We start from the raw sequence: 18,588 nt of genomic DNA on the forward strand, positions 1-18,588 counted from the left end.
AGGGGGTCCCCATGAGGATTGAGAACCACTGCCTTAGACAGTAACCTATGAAAGCAAGCTTTTGACTGTTTGTGGTTTAATACACGTTGGGGTGGTTTCCCTGACCAGAATTAGACTGGTCCTAGACTAAAATAAGTGTAAGAGCTGTCCAAACTGAAAACAACTTGCACTGACATATCGTAAAATACATAACCCTGCTGAAAAAAACCCCCAATAAAACTATTACAGAAAATGCTAATGGTTTCCATTAAAATACCAATAGGAACCATTAGCTTTTACCATTAAAACCACTAGTGTGTTTTGGGCAATATTCCATTAGAACCAATACATACCATTAGAGACCAACACACTGTAGTGTGTTTTGGGCCATATTCCATTAGAACCAATACAGTTCCCAATAAAACCAATAGAATTTTCTGCAATGGTTTTCAGCAGGGCAGTGCCCATTATCCCCCCAAAATGCACACAAGTAATGTTTTTGGCGAGTTATGCCCGTTAAAACCAATTATCTTCCAAATTAAACTAATACCCAGTTCTAAAAATAATCCCTGTCCAGGAAACGCCCCATTGGGATTTGTTTTAATTCGTTAGTATATTTTGTGAATTTATCTGAAATCTGTGGCAACCAACCCAAAATAAACTTTTGCAAAAATATCTCAAGCGAACAGGATTTTTGTAAAGAAATACAAAATGTATTAATCATATAATATTTTTTCAATAAACACACCATGTACAATCGTATCAACATAACATTTTCTTTACAAGTTGAACAACACTTACTACAATACTGCTAACAATCTTTCCAATGTCAAGGATAAAATTACTTTTATATTTAACTGTTAACATGAAACACCAGAACATTTCTGTTTAATAGGCCTTTGTGACTTAAAAATGTATTAATAACTAACAACAAAAAGGAACTTGTAAAATGCAAACATTGCACAACAACTGCTGGTAAAAATAATAAACAATTGATCAGGAAACTGATCATCTTCATTCTTATGAGTAGAAATGTATCTTGGTCTCCAGAAAGTTACACAACAAAGTTAGCAATTAAAACATTATTTGACATATTTATGGAAAAACTTTAGAAATATTTTCAAACAACAACAAAATAGGAACATTTGTCATCTCTTTAAATTAAGCATTAACTTGAACATGAATGCTTTGGTGACAAAGTAGCTCTACGTTGAAGTGGTGAGAGTGGGAGAGATCTCCTGTATAACCTGGTTAAGAATCTCATCTATGACCTCACAGTCATAGTTGACTTGTTCAGGATCCAAAGCAGGAACAAATGTGACCAGAAGACGAGCGACACTGCTCCTCAGCTGTCTTAACCTGCAGAAAGAACAGAAAATATATAAATATATCTCATGTGCATTATACTGTATCTGATATAGGGCATTTATTTACAGTAAGCTGGTCGTTATTATAATAATAAACCCCAACTGGATTATCTCAAATCATGAAGGATTGATCAATAGGACTTTTACATAAAAAATCACTGAAAAGTGAGCCAAAACCGAACAGTGAAAAGTAAATGTACAATAATATACTGTATTTTTCCGGACTATACACCTTTTGTGAGTAGACGTCACAGTTACGTCACTGCTGGCTGCGCGAGCAATGTGGTGGCAGAAAAACAGTAGAAATTAATTACACACAAGTGAAAAGAGCAAGATAACTCACTATATAAAATGTCTTGTTAAGTAATAAGAGAAGATGTCCGTTGTTCTGTCGAAGTATTTTCATCACGTTACGTTTATAATTTATTTAGAAAGATTTTACATTTTAATGGGTTATACTGAGAAAGCATTAATATAACCATTTATTAAATATTTCATTTTTTCTGTTTTCTATTATATCTTTTTACCTTATATCTTGTCTTCCTCCTCTTTGTTTTAAAATTATTACGTTCACATACTTAATAAATATATAAATAAAGCACACACACCTGATGTAAAGTGTTATTAATATATAGACGATTTCAGCAGTAACAACAGAAACAAGACGCTGTCGTGGTCCGCACGTAACTTACGGTAAACTCCGCTAAGAATACATAACAACAAAGTTCTTTAAACGTAGTTTATTTACATAAGCAAAAAAAAAAACAACAACACATATTACCTAGGAAACCAAAACATTTGTTATTTTCGACGAGGCATTTGTTCAAGAGATCAGTTTAGCAACTAGCCAGACCATTAAAAAAACGAAACCGGAAGTAAAGTTTGGATACAGACGTGTATTGCATCAGCGCACGTGCATCCAATGAAACAGTCTATAAACAAGCCGATGCATATTAATTTGTATGTAAACATAATAGTTTTAGAGCAAACACGGAGGTTATAAAAACACTTCACACCGCTACTGCAGAGCTGACACTTTCTGCCACCAGTTGGGCTCCGCCCACAAAAAAAGTCATCTCTGTTTCCAAACACTCTATATAAGTCTATAAGTCTCACTTTTTCATAGTTTGGCGGATCCTGGAACTTATAGTCAGGTAAGACTTATACGTTAAAATAATTTCATATTAACCAAGAGATACCATTACCGTCTAGAGCCGTGAGAGTCCGCTCTATCCTGCTCCTGTATTTATGTAATTCAATGGATTCAGTGATGAGGAATGACTTCGGGCCCTTTTTTAACTTGATTTGGCTTGTCGTGATAATTTAGGCTATGTTTACAATAATGCGTTTATCCTTTAAAACGCATTACTTTTGCTAGGTTTATGCCTTTTATTTACACTACACCACCGTTTTCGACCCTCATAAACGGATTCGTTCACAAACGCTGCAGACCCTGTTTTAGTTTGAGAACTCAGACGTTGCGCTGCAGTGTAAATAAACATAGACGGAGTCTTATGTAAACGAACAGCTGATGTTAACGTGACAGCGCATCATTTTTAAAGTAAAAATTATTTTTATAACAATTTTCAGGGAAATGGAGGTTTGCAACGGAGGTTTTGCCAAAAATAGTAAACATCTACCAACCAGCTATTATAAACACTATTTCAGATTGTTTTAACGTGTGTCCTTAAAGATAATGTCTGTTTTATATTTATCTTTGAGTATTGTTGGGTTTGAATAGTGTTGTTTATGTTTTGTTTAAATTTATTTAGCTTATTACGAAAGATAGACTGTAATTTTAAACGCCATATAGGGTGTTGTAAAGGCCAATATGAAGGGAGAATTGTAATGGGTCAAACATTATTTTCGACATTAATTTAAGTTTGGTTTGCTACTTTAAAATTAATTTCGTTCTATGTTTTGTTGATAAGTTTTGTGAATATAAATGAATAAAAACAATAAAATCAACGTCATATTAATATTTAATGCTCGTTTAGCCGATTGCGCTTTTTGCTATTTCTGTGTTGCTAGTGGAGGACGTCCACGGAACTCGCATACTTTTAAAAGTTAACGTCATATTAATTTGTATTAATTAATTGCACACTGAACAGGTTAGGGAAGATAAGTTATTTGGTGTTTACCTCTTATTATGTTTGATTGAAGCTTGCATTTGCTGAAATTTATTTTTACTTCAAGTTCGCTACTGTTTAGTACTGTTCACTTGAATGCTTCCTTTTTAAATCATTAAGACCTTTCTGTTTGGTTTATAACATCAACATTAACCTATTACCGTAATCATTTTAATATGTATTGTAGTTGCCGGCAAAGGATCCTGGTATGAATTTTTGTCAATATCGCACACCCCTAGGCTGCATAAATGCGCAAAGGTAAGCTATTATTAGAGTAATACGTTATTTTACACTTTTATGCGCATGCCCAGTTACGTGATTGGTCATGTTTTATGCGTTTATGGTTGTGTATAGTGTGGATGAAGATTCCTTTTAAAATGCCAGTATAAATGAGGATCGTTTTCATTTTAAAATGCCGTTTTAAAACGCAAATGCTCTACTGTAAACAGGGCCTTAGCCTATTCAGCCTCCAGGTATGTTCTGTATGCTATTGTGTATCGTGTAAATAACTGTTTATGTTACTTTAACATGCACAGACACCTATTCAGCCTGCTGTTCTGTCTGCTATTGTTTAGTTGAATAACTTGCCTTTCCTGATTAAATGTCTGTTCTTCGGCTTGGATTTTGTGAAATCATTTTCTAAATATGATGTTTTTTCCTCTTCAAAATGCATTTTTGACTGATGCGACTTGTACTCCGGACCAACTTAAAGTCCGGAAAATACGGTAGTTTATTAGTTTTAATAAATAACATTTTCTAAAAAACTATGTAAACCTACTTTGCATTTGTCACAGTGTTCTCTCCCCCTGCAGTATTTTCATTGGTCTCTTTGTTCTCTATGATTTGATTTGCACGGTTTGCAGAGGCGTCCACAGTATTGTGCTCTGCTGTTTGTGTTGAACTGGCTTTATCGGTCCTATTCTTTTCTGGTCCATTCGTGCACTCCACTTTCTCTTTTCTCAATTGATCCAAGTCTCTCTGCAACTGCTCGCAACGAGCTTTTACCTGTTCCAAGCTTTCCACCTTTAGGTCAAGAAAAATGTAAAGAAAAACAGCGTAAGACAAGATGAAAAAAAAAACGTTTTCTGACAGATCAATTATTGGACATCCCTCCTGAAAAAAAAAAGTTCAACTGGCCAGCACGTTTAGTTTTTGTTTGTTTGTTTGTTTTGAAATTGTATACCTTTGCAACTACAAAATAATGTAATGTTTACCGTTTACTTACCCTTAATTTACAAGAACCGTAAGTTAATCATCCTCACTAAGAAGTCATTCATGCTGCTATATCTTAAGGAAATTCATGCTACATATGTTTAACCAACTGGAATTTAGAGAGTATCCAAAATATTGTTAGACACTTACCTTGATTTTTAGTTCATGACATTCCGCATTCCGCTGATCTAGCTCTCTCAGAAGAAAATCCACCTGAAGAGCCATTTCATCATCCACATTTGGCGTGGCTGAGTGCCCTGCATCCTCAGCTTTCATTCTGTCCTGTGCTTCTTTTTCAGCTTTCATTTGCAGCAACATCTCCTCTTGCTTTTTCTTCATCTCATTTATTGTTTTTGTGAGCTGTTCATTGCGCTGTGTCGCCTGTAAGTACAGAGTTTTGTAGTCCTTCTCCTCTAATGGATCGGTCTGAATGTTTTTATGGCTAAACTCTTTCTTAACAGTGAGCTTTAACAGTTCACATTCTTTGTCCTTCAGCTGCAGGGCGAGAGACTGAGCTTGCATCTTATACTCTTCTCTTTCCTTGGCCGTGGCTTCCATGAGTTCTAGAAGACTGTCCTGTTGTTTCTGGGCTTCTAGGGTTGGCATATTGTATACATTTAGACCAAAGTCCATAGCTGGTTCTTCAGGCATAGGACTTCGGCCACCTGTACTTCTATCACTTCCTTCTGCGAAACTTGGTTTTCTATCTATATCTACACTTCTACATCTAGAGTCTTCAGAGATCGACCTGTTTATTTCTGTACCTTTATCCTTCCTGCATTCAATCCCTGTGGCATCACTATCTTTTTCCTTTATCTCATCTTTCTCTATTTTTCTCTGTTGGTCATCTTCCGTCTTTACAATCATATTAGATTCTGTCTGGGTTGTCATGCTGACATTTGAAGTTGATGGATTCGTTGTTGCATTTCTGGAACCTTCAGTGGTAGGTGTATCCATGGAAACATCATCACTGTACTGCACATCATTACTTGTACTTCTTTCTAACTTGACCTTGGCAAGGTTAAAGGTTTTAGGTCTTGGCGTGCTCTTCGTCTCATCAATAACAATATCATCATCATCATCAGTGTTGCTCTCTTCTTCCTCTTTATCAGTACTGCCATTATTATCAGGGATCTCCATCTGTGAGGTCAGAAGATCCGATATAAATGCAGACGTTGATGGACTTTCGGGTGCGTTGTTACAGTAGTCATTAAGTAGTCTTGATTTCTTCAAAGCTTTGCCCTCGCTTCGCTCTCCTAGACTTCTCTTTCTCCTGTAGTAAAGGTTTCAAATATTTGATATCAAATATTTGTATGCAAAAAATACAACAGGCGAGTTTGTTTCATTTGTATAGCCATATTCACAACACATTACAGCTTTATAGAACATGGTGCTAAAACAGTGAGTTCCAAATAAAAAAATGAAAGAGAGAGAAATGTACCTTGTAAAACGGGAGAGGGATGTGACCTCTGTAATGATTGGCATGTTGTCTAAGGGGCTGGAGGCTGCAAAATACAAATAAAATATTAATATAAATAATTCAGGATTATTATGGCCAAAACAGCTCAAAAAAAGTAGGCTTACTAGATCGCGTGATAGGTGTGGAATCAACAGAGCTCCTGGCTGTACTAGCAGCTCTTGAAGTTGTAGGTGTACTGGGCGAGGAAGGGCCCTATGGGAACAAAAAGGGACCGTGAGACTGCATTATACTCTAGTGGCGCTTGTCCAATGATACGATTAGGCTCAGCACAACATGCCCCGATTTACTTTGGCTTGGTTTGCTTTTCTACTGCAGTTTAGTACCGCTTTAACGTGGGTGGGATTAAAAGCTGTGTTCCAATTTGAGGGCTGCGACCTCTGAATGTTGCATTCTAAGACCACACCAACACAACCGAAGGTCAGTAAGGCTATCCCAATTCGAAATTTGCTTAAAATGTGACCTCAGAATGTGTTGTCTTTCTCTGGGCTGTGAAAGATAGAACGAATAAATCCTTCACAACCTAGGATATCCCGAGAATCATTGCGTACCTGTAACAACTTCAACATTTAAAAGTGTGTATTTAGCAGAAAAAAGTTTTAGTATTATAAGTTGTGTTTTGCATTAATATTATTCGGTGTACAGTGGAAAGAGAAAGTGTGTGAACCTTTTGGAATTTCATGGTTTTCTGAATAAACGTGTCATAAAATGTGATCTAATCTTCATCTAAGTCAAAGGTATTAACAAATGTGTTTAAAAATAATTACAAAAAATTCTGATCTTTCTTTATTGAACAAACTCATCCACCAAAGCTGGCCAGGCCCTGATGCAGCAAAGCAGGCCCAAATCATGATGTTTCCTACACCATACATTACAGTTGGGATGATGTTTTCATGATATATTGTGCCCTTTCTACACCAGATATAGTGCTGTGTGTTTTTCCAAATAGTTCAATCTTAGGTTTCATCAGTCCACAAAACATTTTGCAAATACTGCTGTGGAGTGTCAATGTGCTCTTTTGCAAACTTGAGGCATGCAGCAATGTTCTTTTTAGTAAGCAGTGGCTTCCTTTGTGGTGTCCTGCCATGGATACCCTGCATGTTCAGTGTTTAACGTATTGTAGGCTCATGAAGAGAGATGTTAGCAAGTTCCATTAATGAGTATTCATGGTGCTCTTGATGTCATTTTGACTGGGTGCCCACTTCTTGGTAGAGTAGCCACAGTACCAAAGCATCTCCATTTGTACTTGTTTGTCTAACTGTAGATTGGTGAAATTCTAAAGTTTTTAAATAACTTTGTAACCATTTCCAGCTTTATAAAACACAACAATTCTTCATAATAACTCCTCTGAAGGCTCTTTTTGTCAAAGTATGGCTCACAGAAGCGTGTCTTTCTTGTGCAACGAAACCTCCAAAAGTGTAAGGGGTTTATATCAGTCAAAGTAGCTGTAGTCCACACCTCCAAACATATTATCTTAACGAGACACCAGTGCTGCGTCCGAAACCGCCTACTACATACTATATAGTACGCGAAAAGCAGTAGGCGAAGCGAGTAGTATGTCCGAATACATAGTATTCGAAAATTAGTATGCGAAAAGTACCCGGATGACCTACTACTTCCGGTTAGATTTTGCAGTGTGCATACGATGGACGCTACACTATCCCATGATGCCCCGGACGAGGAGTTATCCAACGAAGAAGAAGAGGCACGCGGCTGTTTTCGCGCTGAAATGACACGACGTGATGACGACGTATGTCACGTGATGTAGCAACATGGCGGATGTAGTACGTCCGAATCTCATTCATACTACCAGGACTCATACTACACAGTACCTACTGTTTTAACGCCAAGTAAGTAGGTACTTCATCTAATTCAGTACCTACTATACAGTATGCGGTTTCGGACGCAGCCCAGGTGTGCTACAACCTGACTCAAATTAGCTTTTTTGAGGTCTTTAAGGGTTCACATGCTTTCCCCACAAGCATAATGTTTTTTTTTTTTTTTGGGTTATTCTCAATGAAGACATGAAAGATCAAACTTTTTTAGAATTAAAATTATATTTGGCAATACCCTTGATTACGATGAAGATCAGATCACATTTTATGACAAATTTAATCAGAAAACTGAAATTCCAAAAGGTTCACACACTTTTTCTTGTCACTGTATTTCTAAGGTTGATTAATTTCATACAGTGTTTGGTTAGTTTATCTGCAACACTGCATCATATTCAGTAAAATAAAATTAATATTTTTCTGGATCCATATTTATTTTAATAAGTCAGAAAACGTTATATATTTATATATTACAATATTATACATTAGAAGCCTTCGAAAAGGGACACAGCTATAGACTTATTGTTATAGTTGCACCACCTCTACTGCCATGACATCATTGTAAACCTGACAAACAAAGAAACTGATTTTTTTGTCCTAAACTGTAATTAGAAGCACGTACTGTTTGCTGGAGTTTACGCAAAAGGTTTTCCTGTGTTCTTTTGAGATCTTCATTCTGTTGAGCCAGCTCTGCATTTCTCTGTTGTTCCTGCCACAGAAACATCAACAATCAAATGGGTATACAACACAATACAAACATCAACCACTAGATCAAAAATGTGCAACTACCTGCATTTTCTTCTGCTCCTGCTGTTTTTTCAGACTTTTCTCACTGTATCAAAACAACAATCTTAGATTATATCACCTTATGGCAACTATTGTCAAATTTGTTTTGTTAAAAATAAATCACTGGAGACCTTAATAATACAACAGCAGTACATTATTGACTCACTTAAATACTTAATGAAACGCTCACGATTGGGGTGATTTTTTTCACATACTCGAATCGTATTTGGTGAAAAACAATCTGATATTTATGCAATTTTACAGTAAAACCACGACAGCTGCTTGAATGATTAGAAAGTTTTTTTTTTTTTTTAAAAAGCATATATTTAAATGAACATAATGAGAAAAAACATCAAGAACATCAGAAATACTTAGACAAATCAGATAACCACACAAACAGAAATATATGTGCAAAATCACAACACAAAGGAAACCAGTTTTACAAATGTTGTTTTTACTTTAGGCTACAAACACGTGTAATCAACGTACAGTGAAGGAGAAGTGCTGTGCTGGCTATGTGCAGGTGGATTGAACTCCCCAAGCGGTCTTCTCGTGGGTGAGTGTGCATAGGTACAGTGGTTTTGATGAGATGTTTGTGGTGACAATGAAGGTATGCAACCATTGTTCCCTGAACCCATAATATGCTGCATCAGCATTTCAATGTTTGAGGTCAGACGGTCCATCGTGGACGACCACCGGCCCATTGTCTGACCAAACTCATGGTCAGATGTCTCAAGTTGCTGCAGAAGCCGTCTTTTAATCTCAAGGTCCTCTTGTGCAACAGAATCAGAGGGGATTTTCTTCTTTAGCTTCTCTCCTTTGTGATCAGTCTGGGGGGCGTGGACTCTCTGGTGTTGATTTTCCATCTCTGCAGACACCGAAACCTCTTCGACTTTTACTTTTACACTGGAAATGGACAACACTGGGTCTGTCAGTTCCAAGGTCGAGACCTCTGGTTTTACATCGATGGTCTCTATGCCCGCAGGCAATACGAGCGTGGCTGGAGATCTTCCCCAAATTGACGTACAGAGGTCAAAGAACAGCAAGATCACACGTCCATGGCCATTCCTTCGACCAGAGTCAACCGCCTGCCGATAGTGGAATCTTATGGCCTTCAGTTTGGTAGTTATATGACCTGTAAAAACACAGTCCATTTATATAACTTAAAGGCACATAGACACAAACAACACTTGCCAACAAGTCCACGATATGCATCGCGATACCAATGCAACGACAAGATACGTTTCACAGCACGTCAAATTTTTTATTACATTTTTTTTTATTAACATTTAGTTAACAGTATTACCAGTTTTAACACTACTGAAACAACTTTCCTTTCGCAGTGGTTTAAATGTTAGATATCCCCTTACGAAAACTTACCATAGTTTTACTACACAGTAAAAAAAAGTAACTGTAGTAAAACCATGGTTACCACAAAATAACCATGGTTTTGACCACTGTAATAAAACCATGGTTTTACTAATAGTAACTATACACCATAAAGACATGTTACTACACTTTAACCACAAAAAACATGGTTACTTTTCGTAAGGGACACTAAGCGTGAATGCGCTTTCGTGCTGTTATTGTTGGGAAAGCAGAGCACGTGCTCGCTAAAACAGATTTTAACTTTATGATGATAAACTTTGCAGTTAAGCGGAGGTTCACCTACACTCCGTTACACCACACGCACACTATGGTAGACATAACTTCATAATCTACAATGTTAAATACATCACGATAGTCCATGCGATGATCTATTTAAATCATTATTGAAACAAACTAAAGTTGCACCTCGTGCAGATAGGCTGCAGCTCCTGCCCCCCGCAGAAACACTACAGTGGTGTGGTTGCGTAAGAAAGCGTGTTATGTTTAAATTTACTGATATATTAGCCCGCGTTTAAACTTCAATTTAAACATTAGAGCTATAATAGAATCTATACCTTTGTTGATCTCCTCCTTTTTGTGCCGATAATCCTTTCCCGACGCCATGGCTTCCTCCGGTGCTGGATAGCGCTCCCTAAATCTCTCGAATATTTCGCTGTATTTGCTCTGACATGACTCCCAATCGGAATCTTCAGCGCCCTTGATCTCCTTGAACTCTTTAGTTACTTTGAGTAACAATTCAACCTCATCATCTGTCCACACGAAGAAGTCCTTGTATTTCTTCGTCTTCATACTCATTGTTGTACCGTCCGATCTGTGATGACTTCTAACCAACTGCAGAGTGAGCAACCAACTTCCTGTTTACACTGTATGCCCATGCCCAGTGTGCAGAAATAGGTCATGTGACATGCGTTTTCGCTCGTGTAGTGTGGACGGACATCTTTTTTGAAAATCTGTGAAAAATGAAGACCTCTCTTTCTATTTTCGTTATAAAACGCCTTGTTTAAAGGCACAATATGTAATTTTCACAGCTAGAGGTCATCATAAAAAACAAAATCACAGCTGGATGATGCTATTATGGAGTGTGGGAGTTGTAGTCTTTACCTCCACTGATGCTTGGAAATCACTCCAATGGACTCAAAAATCATGTGCATTGATGATGCACTGTTTCCCATTCATTACTCGGACTATGGTGGCCCACCACAGTGTAATTTGTTCCACCACAATTTCAAAACAAACCAAACTTTTTTAGAATTGTTCACCATCAACTGTTATCCTCACTTCACCTCCAGTGCAATGCGCACATCACACACAAACACAGAAAGTCTTTATTCACTTTTCATAACAACATAAAGCATTGTTTTGAATGCACGTGGGGCTGCACAGATTGATCTTGTGAGCAGAACTCCATAGCTGTGTTCGACGTCACACAGTGCCTCAAGAACTGACAGGCGGATGTATTTCTTGAATAGTTCTTGATGCACTTAAATATCTTCCCCCGCCTGATGGTTCTTGCAGTGTTGTGTGAATTCGAAAACACCTAGTATAGCTTTTGGAAATCCTATGATGTCATACACGGATTGGGCTGCATGAAGTTAAACACATTTATGAATGATTTCTACTACAGTAAATGTTGGAACTAAGAATAATATGGACATTACATCATTGACAGGGGACCTTATGAGGAGGGTAGGAATGACATTTAAAACATTTGCTACAATGTGAATACACACATGAACATAATATATAACACTGTGCTAGTAATTTTGGGATATTTTAATCTTACATTTGTGCTAGGGGTGCACCAAAATTTCGGCCGAAAATAGCATTATTGGTTTCGGGCCGAAATAAAAAATCCAGCCGAAAATGTAAACCGAAAATGAATGTCAACCGCGCCCCTTTCATCTGTGCGCTAGCGCTTGGGTTTCACTCAGCCTCACGGTGATCAGTCGTCTCCCACCCCTCCCCTTCGTGCTCAAGCAGGTTTCACTCAGGGTCCAGCTGTTTGCACGCGTCTGCAAAGATTAAGAATGTCTTGATGTGTAAACTTTAGAGAGAGTCGCGCTATGTGTCTCTTACTGTAGTCCATTAACGTACATTTGGCGAATAAAGCAATGAAACACAACGTAACGTTTTTATGTGGAGCGACTGTTGCGCTGTTTGGGATTCACCATCAGTCTCTGTATATGCATGCGTTTAAGTGCCCTTAAAGCCGAAAGTATACTAGGGACGTCCGCGTATGCGCGCCATCATTTTCGTCATCAGGAGGGTCTGCGGCCGGCCGCGCGGACCGTCCGCGTGCAGCCCAAAATTTGAGATCGCACGGACAGTGCGCGTACAGTCCGCGTACACAACATCGCATGCGCGTGAAAATATTTAGACAGGACACTCCACTACAAACAATTACACAAAGGAAATAGACAGCATTTGCACACAAACTATCGTTTTTCTTCTTTAATTTTATTTCATCCATAAACAGAAAGCTGTGGAGCATGTTTGTTACCATATTGTTTGATTCCTGTTCTTTGTTGTCTTCTTGTTTGTTCTAAACTGTGTTTGCAATGGTGGATCGGTTTCTTTTCTTCACCTATCCTAATGTTTTAATGTACTGTAAATGTCTCCAAATCAGTGCTGCACTAGAGTAATAATTTGAATAGAGACGCGTTTAAAAAAAACAAGCAAACATAAATTCTCTCTGTTATTGACAGGGCACATATAAACAAAATTCTCTCCACAGTATTCTTTTTCTAATAAAAACATTTGTTTATGTCTGTATAGATTACAGTCAGATTAACCTACTGAAGTCTGTGTCATTAATGTTGATCAAACAACCCATGACAAATAGCTCTAAAAAATAATAATATATTTAATTTATTGTGTTATGATTAATTTATTTTGATTTCTGTACCTAATGCTAATTTCAGACCTTATTAATGTACAACTTTGTTCTCTTTTAAAAATGTTTGCAATTTCTTTATGTTTATTAGATTTTTCCCACCTGCTTTTTGCTGATCCGAAAAATAATCTGATCTGTGCCTCAAAAACTGTAATGTGATCCGAACTGTGAGTTTTTTTTATCCGTCACACACCCCTAGTAAAGTTAGCACACAGTGATAGCCATAAATGCAATTGTACTAATAATTGGCATAATAATTTATTTCGGTGTTTCGGTTTCGGTTTTTCGGCCTTGGTTTCCTTTTTTCGGTTTTCGGTTTCGGCCAAGAATTTTCATTTCGGTGCATCACTAATTTGTGCCTTTAAAGAGACACTCCACTTTTTTTGAAAATAGGCTCATTTTCCAGCTCCCCTAGAGATTTTTACCGTTTTGTAATCCATTTTGTAATCCAGCAAAGTCCTTGATTATTACGTCAGAATGAGAGTATAGTTCCTAGCCATGTCGGCCTAGAAAATCGCAAGTTTTAATGTTCTGTCGGTCTTAGTACACGATGTAATTACAGAAGAGTCAAGTTTTATTTAGGAAAAAAAAAATCGAAACTCTTTGGTTGTTTTTGAGCGCGATGCTAGTGGTCTGGTCGGATTCGGTGGATTATGCTAAGCTATGCTAGGGGTGGTACCGCCGGACCTGGAGATCAGCTGAATGGATTCCAAAAAGGTAAAAATCAAATGTTTAAGTCAAGGGGAGCTGGAAAATTAGCATATTTTCAAATAAAGTGGAGGGTCCCTTTAAACAAAAATGCATTAGTGTTGACCTCACCTAGCATAAGTATTAAATGTGAGTCATATTGCAATGCTGTTGTATTGATCCCCCTTTGGTATAAGACAGTGGGATTGGAACAACATGTGGGTCAGTAAAAGATCACACAACTTTAATATTTGGATGAACTAATCCTTTAAAGGTGAAGTGTGCTAAAATACAAGTTTCCATCCCAGTTTAATATGCAGAAGATTGATAGGAGGATTTTACGGAAAAGTGTAAACACTTTGGCAGTGTGATGCTTTCAGACAAGTGCTGTCAGATTAAGTAGTTCAACTAGTGGAAGATACCAGGTGAATAATCTTTACTTCAGAACTGGAGGCACACAATAAAACATTTCCCCTTTTGTTAAAACAAATGATTCAACTCACTGCTGTTTGTATTCTTTCAAGCAGGTTGATGATTCATCTTCAGAATCTTCAGCTTCCTCTGGTTTATCACATCCCCTGAATTAAAAAAAATAAAAAATAAAATATGGCCTTGCACTTTTGGGGAATACTGACCAGAACATATCTTCTTTCTGGTATTTAGTTCTTCTTTTGGGCCTCTTCTTGTATGCCATTTTGGACAAGACAGGAATTTTAGTTGTTTTTTTGCAAATGTGAATTGCAAATTGCAAGTCCCATTTAAAAAAAGTTATTGTAACAGTAAATTGAAAAGATTTTATATAATCCGCAAAATCATTTAGAGCATATAAAGTCGGCATGAAACAAAAGTAGCGATTGTCATTTCCTCATCATGACGTATATCTGAGTGATACAGCTTCTAAAATGGGAAAAAAGGTAGGGCAGGACTTGATTTGGTCCATCAAGGACAAGATTGGATTGTTTGATGTTGCTACTTGCTTATCGTTGTGATGTTTTCACGGGCCCCATCCTCGCGCCATTACTAGTGACATGGTGGAAGAGAGGATGTTTCGAGGGGAGAAGATCAGTGTTTTTGATTAAGATTATGAAGGCCCATGAATTTTTAAAAAATCATGAAGCTCACAGATAAGTCATTTGTAAAAAATATCAATTTTCAAAAAAAAAAGTTTTAACTTTAATTTCATGCCGACTTTAAGATTTCACCTAAATGTGCAATGTGTTCCTTCTTAATTGTTGCTCAAATGCATAGATTTTTTTCTCACAATTATTTCATTACTTTTGATTTGGCAATATTTTTTTCTATGTTTTCCCTTTATGGCTAAGGTTTGATCTTGTTTTTAATTGACAAATTGAGTAAACAAATCAGCATATTCTTTATGACACTTAATATTATACCTATGCAAATAGCTACTTAATAAATTATGTATATTACTCAAATAAATGGTTTAATTGATTCTCTGATGACTTTTTGCTACTTGAATCCTTTGCTGCTTGAAACAAACCTGTACTCTGTGACAGGGTTCATTCGACAGAACCATTTTTCAGGGAGTTTATCTGTGTCTATGCCATCTGGGAGTTTCCGCCACTTCTGACAGTCATCACACTGAACCCAGTTCTGGTCAGGATTTTTCCTTTAAGGTTAACAAAAGACATGTTTATATATGTGAATGTTGTGAATAATTTGAATAAAGCCAACATAAATGTATGTTTGTTTAGGTGTATACTAACGGTATATCCTCTACAGGTACTGTGCTGTTGAGACCTTTTGCATGGCGAATCGCTTTCCAATACTCTTCTAGCTTCAAACCCAAAGTAGTGATGGTTCTTCTGTTTGGACAACATAGATGTAACATATTATTTGCTTCTGAAATCTTATGAAAAATAACTTGTTTTTTTTTAATATACGTAATTTACATGCTTGTCAATTTAGTCATATTAAACATATTTTTTCATTTCTGGCTTTGAAGTTTGTGATATTTTAGAAATTAAAAACTAGTATCCCATCTGAACATTGTTTTTGAGCAGTCTGACACAGCAACATTGCCTCAACCAACAGTGTATGGAAAACAATATTTATAATTAGGATATTCATAATTAGTCAAATAAAGTTACCAACACCTTTAAACGCAATGGATACTTATGCATGTTGTATCAAATTTACAGACAGATTGAATACTAGCTGAAACCAATAATTCCTAACTCATATTGCAGTCCATCTGGGGTTATTTATGACACTCACCTGTACTCATCTGTATAGTCGAAGTCTTGCTTGTTATGTGTTGGCTTGAGGAAGTTGCACTCGATTACTGCAATGACTCCTACTCCCCTGTTATTTGCCTAAAACAAGGTTGGAAATTATTAATAGTAAACACTAAGAATGAGCATTTAAAATAAAATATTTTAAATAGTTCAGGCATGAATTAATTTACCTTGTTTTGGCATCCGACACGCTCATAGGACTTGATAAGTCTGTTTTTATGGTACATCATGACTCCATAATGCTCTTTGCTCTTGGTGTTGTAACCAAATGTAATTGAGATTCTTTCTTTCTGGGAAAAACAGACTTAAGGAAACGTCACTGTATTCATTGACTTAGTAGACCAATATAAGCCTGTAAACACCAATATTCAAAACTACCTATTAATCTAAGTGTCTTGAAGTGTTGAGCCATCAATACTGCCTATACTGCAATAATATGGCAATATTTTAAAGCTATTTTGAAACAATGTGTTTTGTAAAAGTCTTTATATATAGAAATAAAACTGACTTAACATAACTATGTCTAAGTTGTTTCAATTTTGAAATTTCTTCCTATCGTCCAGTTAGTTTCAATGTCTAGAAGCTGAAAAGTTTCTAGTAGAAATGTGAAATGACAGCTTACTCCGTTGTTATTAGATGGATACATTTAGAAAGGTAGGTTTGTATTTATCCTTCACAATGTGTGCCAGGCTTTTAGCAATCAGCTGAGTTTTCACTTTAGATCCACGGATGTTAATCTGCATTCTGGGCTTCAAGTAAAGGACACTACAGTATGCCTGAAAGAAAACAACATTCATACACATTGCTTTTTTATTTATGTCCAAACTGTCAGATAGTGTAGTAAAGTCACCACTACAATAATAAAATAGATACTACTGAAAATTACTAGAAAATACTCTAATTCAAAGGAACACTCCCAGATTTTGGGAATTTAGCTTATTCACCGTATCCGACCCCCAGAGTTAGATAAGTCCATACATACCTTTCTCATCTCCGTGCGTGCTGTAACTCTGTCTGACGCAGCTCCCGCTAGCTTAGCTTAGCACAAAGACTGGAAGTGAATAGCTTCAGCTAGCATACTGCTCCAAATAAGTGACAAAATAACGCAAACATTTTCCTATTTATGTGTTGTGATTTGTATAGTCACACCGTGTACAAATAACAAGTTCAAATGAGACACAGCGATCTTTTAAGAGTATATATATTGGGAAGTATATTTTCAGAAGGCGAAGCACTGCTACTGGGCGGAGTGATTTGCTCGCAGCACCCGAGAAGCCCCTGATGATGAGCAGAGAGTTCGTCAGAGTTGTGCAAATCACTTCGCCCAAGTAGCAGTGCTTCATCTTCTGAGAATATAGTTCCCAGTATGTATACTGTTAAAAGATAGCTGTGTCTCATATGACCTTGTTATTTGTACACGCTGTGACTATACAAATCACAGCACATAAATAGGAAAATGTTTGTGTTATTTTGTCACTTATTTGGAGCAGTAGGCTAGCTGAAGCTATTCACTTACATTCTTTTTGCTAAGCTAAGCTAGCGGGGGCTGCGTCAGACAGAGTTACAGCACGCACGGAGATGAGAAAGGTATGTATGGACTTATCTAACTCTGGGGGATACGGTGAATAAGCTAAATTCCCCAAATCTGTTTGTGTTCCTTTAAATATAATATCCATTAAAAAGGCAATGGTATAGTACTCACTCTCAAGGAGAAGTCACTCTCTGGGCTCGACTGCAATACATGACAGGGTTGCCTGTATTGCTCTTTTTCACTCTCAAACACATCAGCTGGAATCTGGATATCATAACGGTTCACCTCAAAGTCAAACTCAGATTTGCCTGTCGATGTTCTGTAAAAAAAAAAAAGGATTCCCCATTACAAAAGCACTTTAATGCTTTATCCCTCTGCTTTACTACATCTGATTTTATTAGCAGAACATCTAAACTAGTTTTCTCAATCTTGCACCAGTGTTTTCCCCAGCACAGAACAATTCTGTGAGCTTTGCTGACTCCTTTGGCAGCATACTCACTTGCGGAGGTTCCAGATTATTATTCGCGTTCCTGTAGAATCCCTGGAAAGGTGTGTGTTGATGGCTTCGAGCTCTGCGAGCAGCTCTTCTTCTTTTTGGAACAGAGAGTACTGAAGAATGGCTTGAAGACTTTCTATGTGCTGTGGCTCAGGACGGAGTGAGAGGAAGGGTCAAGGATCGTCAAATCGAAAAAAACAAAATACATGCAGCATGCAAAAACTAATGAGATTTAGACTAAATGTCAGACTGAAACTATTGGAAGGAGACACAATTTTTGCAAATAAGGATATTTGACTCTCCGGTGCGTTTAAATGTGACAATTGGTACGACAATGTTCTCCGCTTGAATCTTTTGAAGGTACGTCTGTGACAGCATGCCCACGCACATAGAATCTTTCTTCTTTGAAAACACAATGGCGTCTTTTCCCAAGCGCATGGAGCCTGACTTAAATCCATTGCCGTACAAACCGATGGGGACATGGCCGTTTATCGTCTCCTTATCACTGAAGCCAAAACTAAAAGGAAAATGAATGCAAGGTAATGAGTAGTG

At 37.2% G+C, this 18,588-nt stretch overlaps 1 protein-coding gene across 1 annotated transcript in view; it reads right to left on the bottom strand.

The window, feature by feature from the left end:
- Nucleotides 1-528: 528 nt before the first annotated feature.
- morc3a (MORC family CW-type zinc finger 3a) overlaps nucleotides 529-18,588 on the bottom strand; it is a 40,362-nt gene continuing 22,302 nt past the window's right edge. The window contains exons 17-32 of the mRNA XM_055215272.2: nucleotides 18,330-18,553; nucleotides 18,040-18,196; nucleotides 17,712-17,859; nucleotides 16,654-16,785; nucleotides 16,180-16,299; nucleotides 15,990-16,087; nucleotides 15,479-15,577; nucleotides 15,253-15,381; nucleotides 14,255-14,329; nucleotides 8,786-8,828; nucleotides 8,619-8,705; nucleotides 6,272-6,359; nucleotides 6,129-6,192; nucleotides 4,838-5,960; nucleotides 4,254-4,498; nucleotides 529-1,338 (exon numbers count right to left, since the gene is read on the bottom strand). Of these exons, the coding sequence (XP_055071247.2) occupies nucleotides 1,185-1,338; nucleotides 4,254-4,498; nucleotides 4,838-5,960; nucleotides 6,129-6,192; nucleotides 6,272-6,359; nucleotides 8,619-8,705; nucleotides 8,786-8,828; nucleotides 14,255-14,329; nucleotides 15,253-15,381; nucleotides 15,479-15,577; nucleotides 15,990-16,087; nucleotides 16,180-16,299; nucleotides 16,654-16,785; nucleotides 17,712-17,859; nucleotides 18,040-18,196; nucleotides 18,330-18,553 (2,986 nt within the window). The 3' untranslated portion in view covers nucleotides 529-1,184. The remainder of the gene's footprint in view (nucleotides 1,339-4,253; nucleotides 4,499-4,837; nucleotides 5,961-6,128; nucleotides 6,193-6,271; nucleotides 6,360-8,618; nucleotides 8,706-8,785; nucleotides 8,829-14,254; nucleotides 14,330-15,252; nucleotides 15,382-15,478; nucleotides 15,578-15,989; nucleotides 16,088-16,179; nucleotides 16,300-16,653; nucleotides 16,786-17,711; nucleotides 17,860-18,039; nucleotides 18,197-18,329; nucleotides 18,554-18,588) is intronic.

Source organism: Misgurnus anguillicaudatus, chromosome 17 (genome assembly GCF_027580225.2).
Source record: "Misgurnus anguillicaudatus chromosome 17, ASM2758022v2, whole genome shotgun sequence".
In the NCBI taxonomy this organism is placed as follows: domain Eukaryota; kingdom Metazoa; phylum Chordata; class Actinopteri; order Cypriniformes; family Cobitidae; genus Misgurnus; species Misgurnus anguillicaudatus.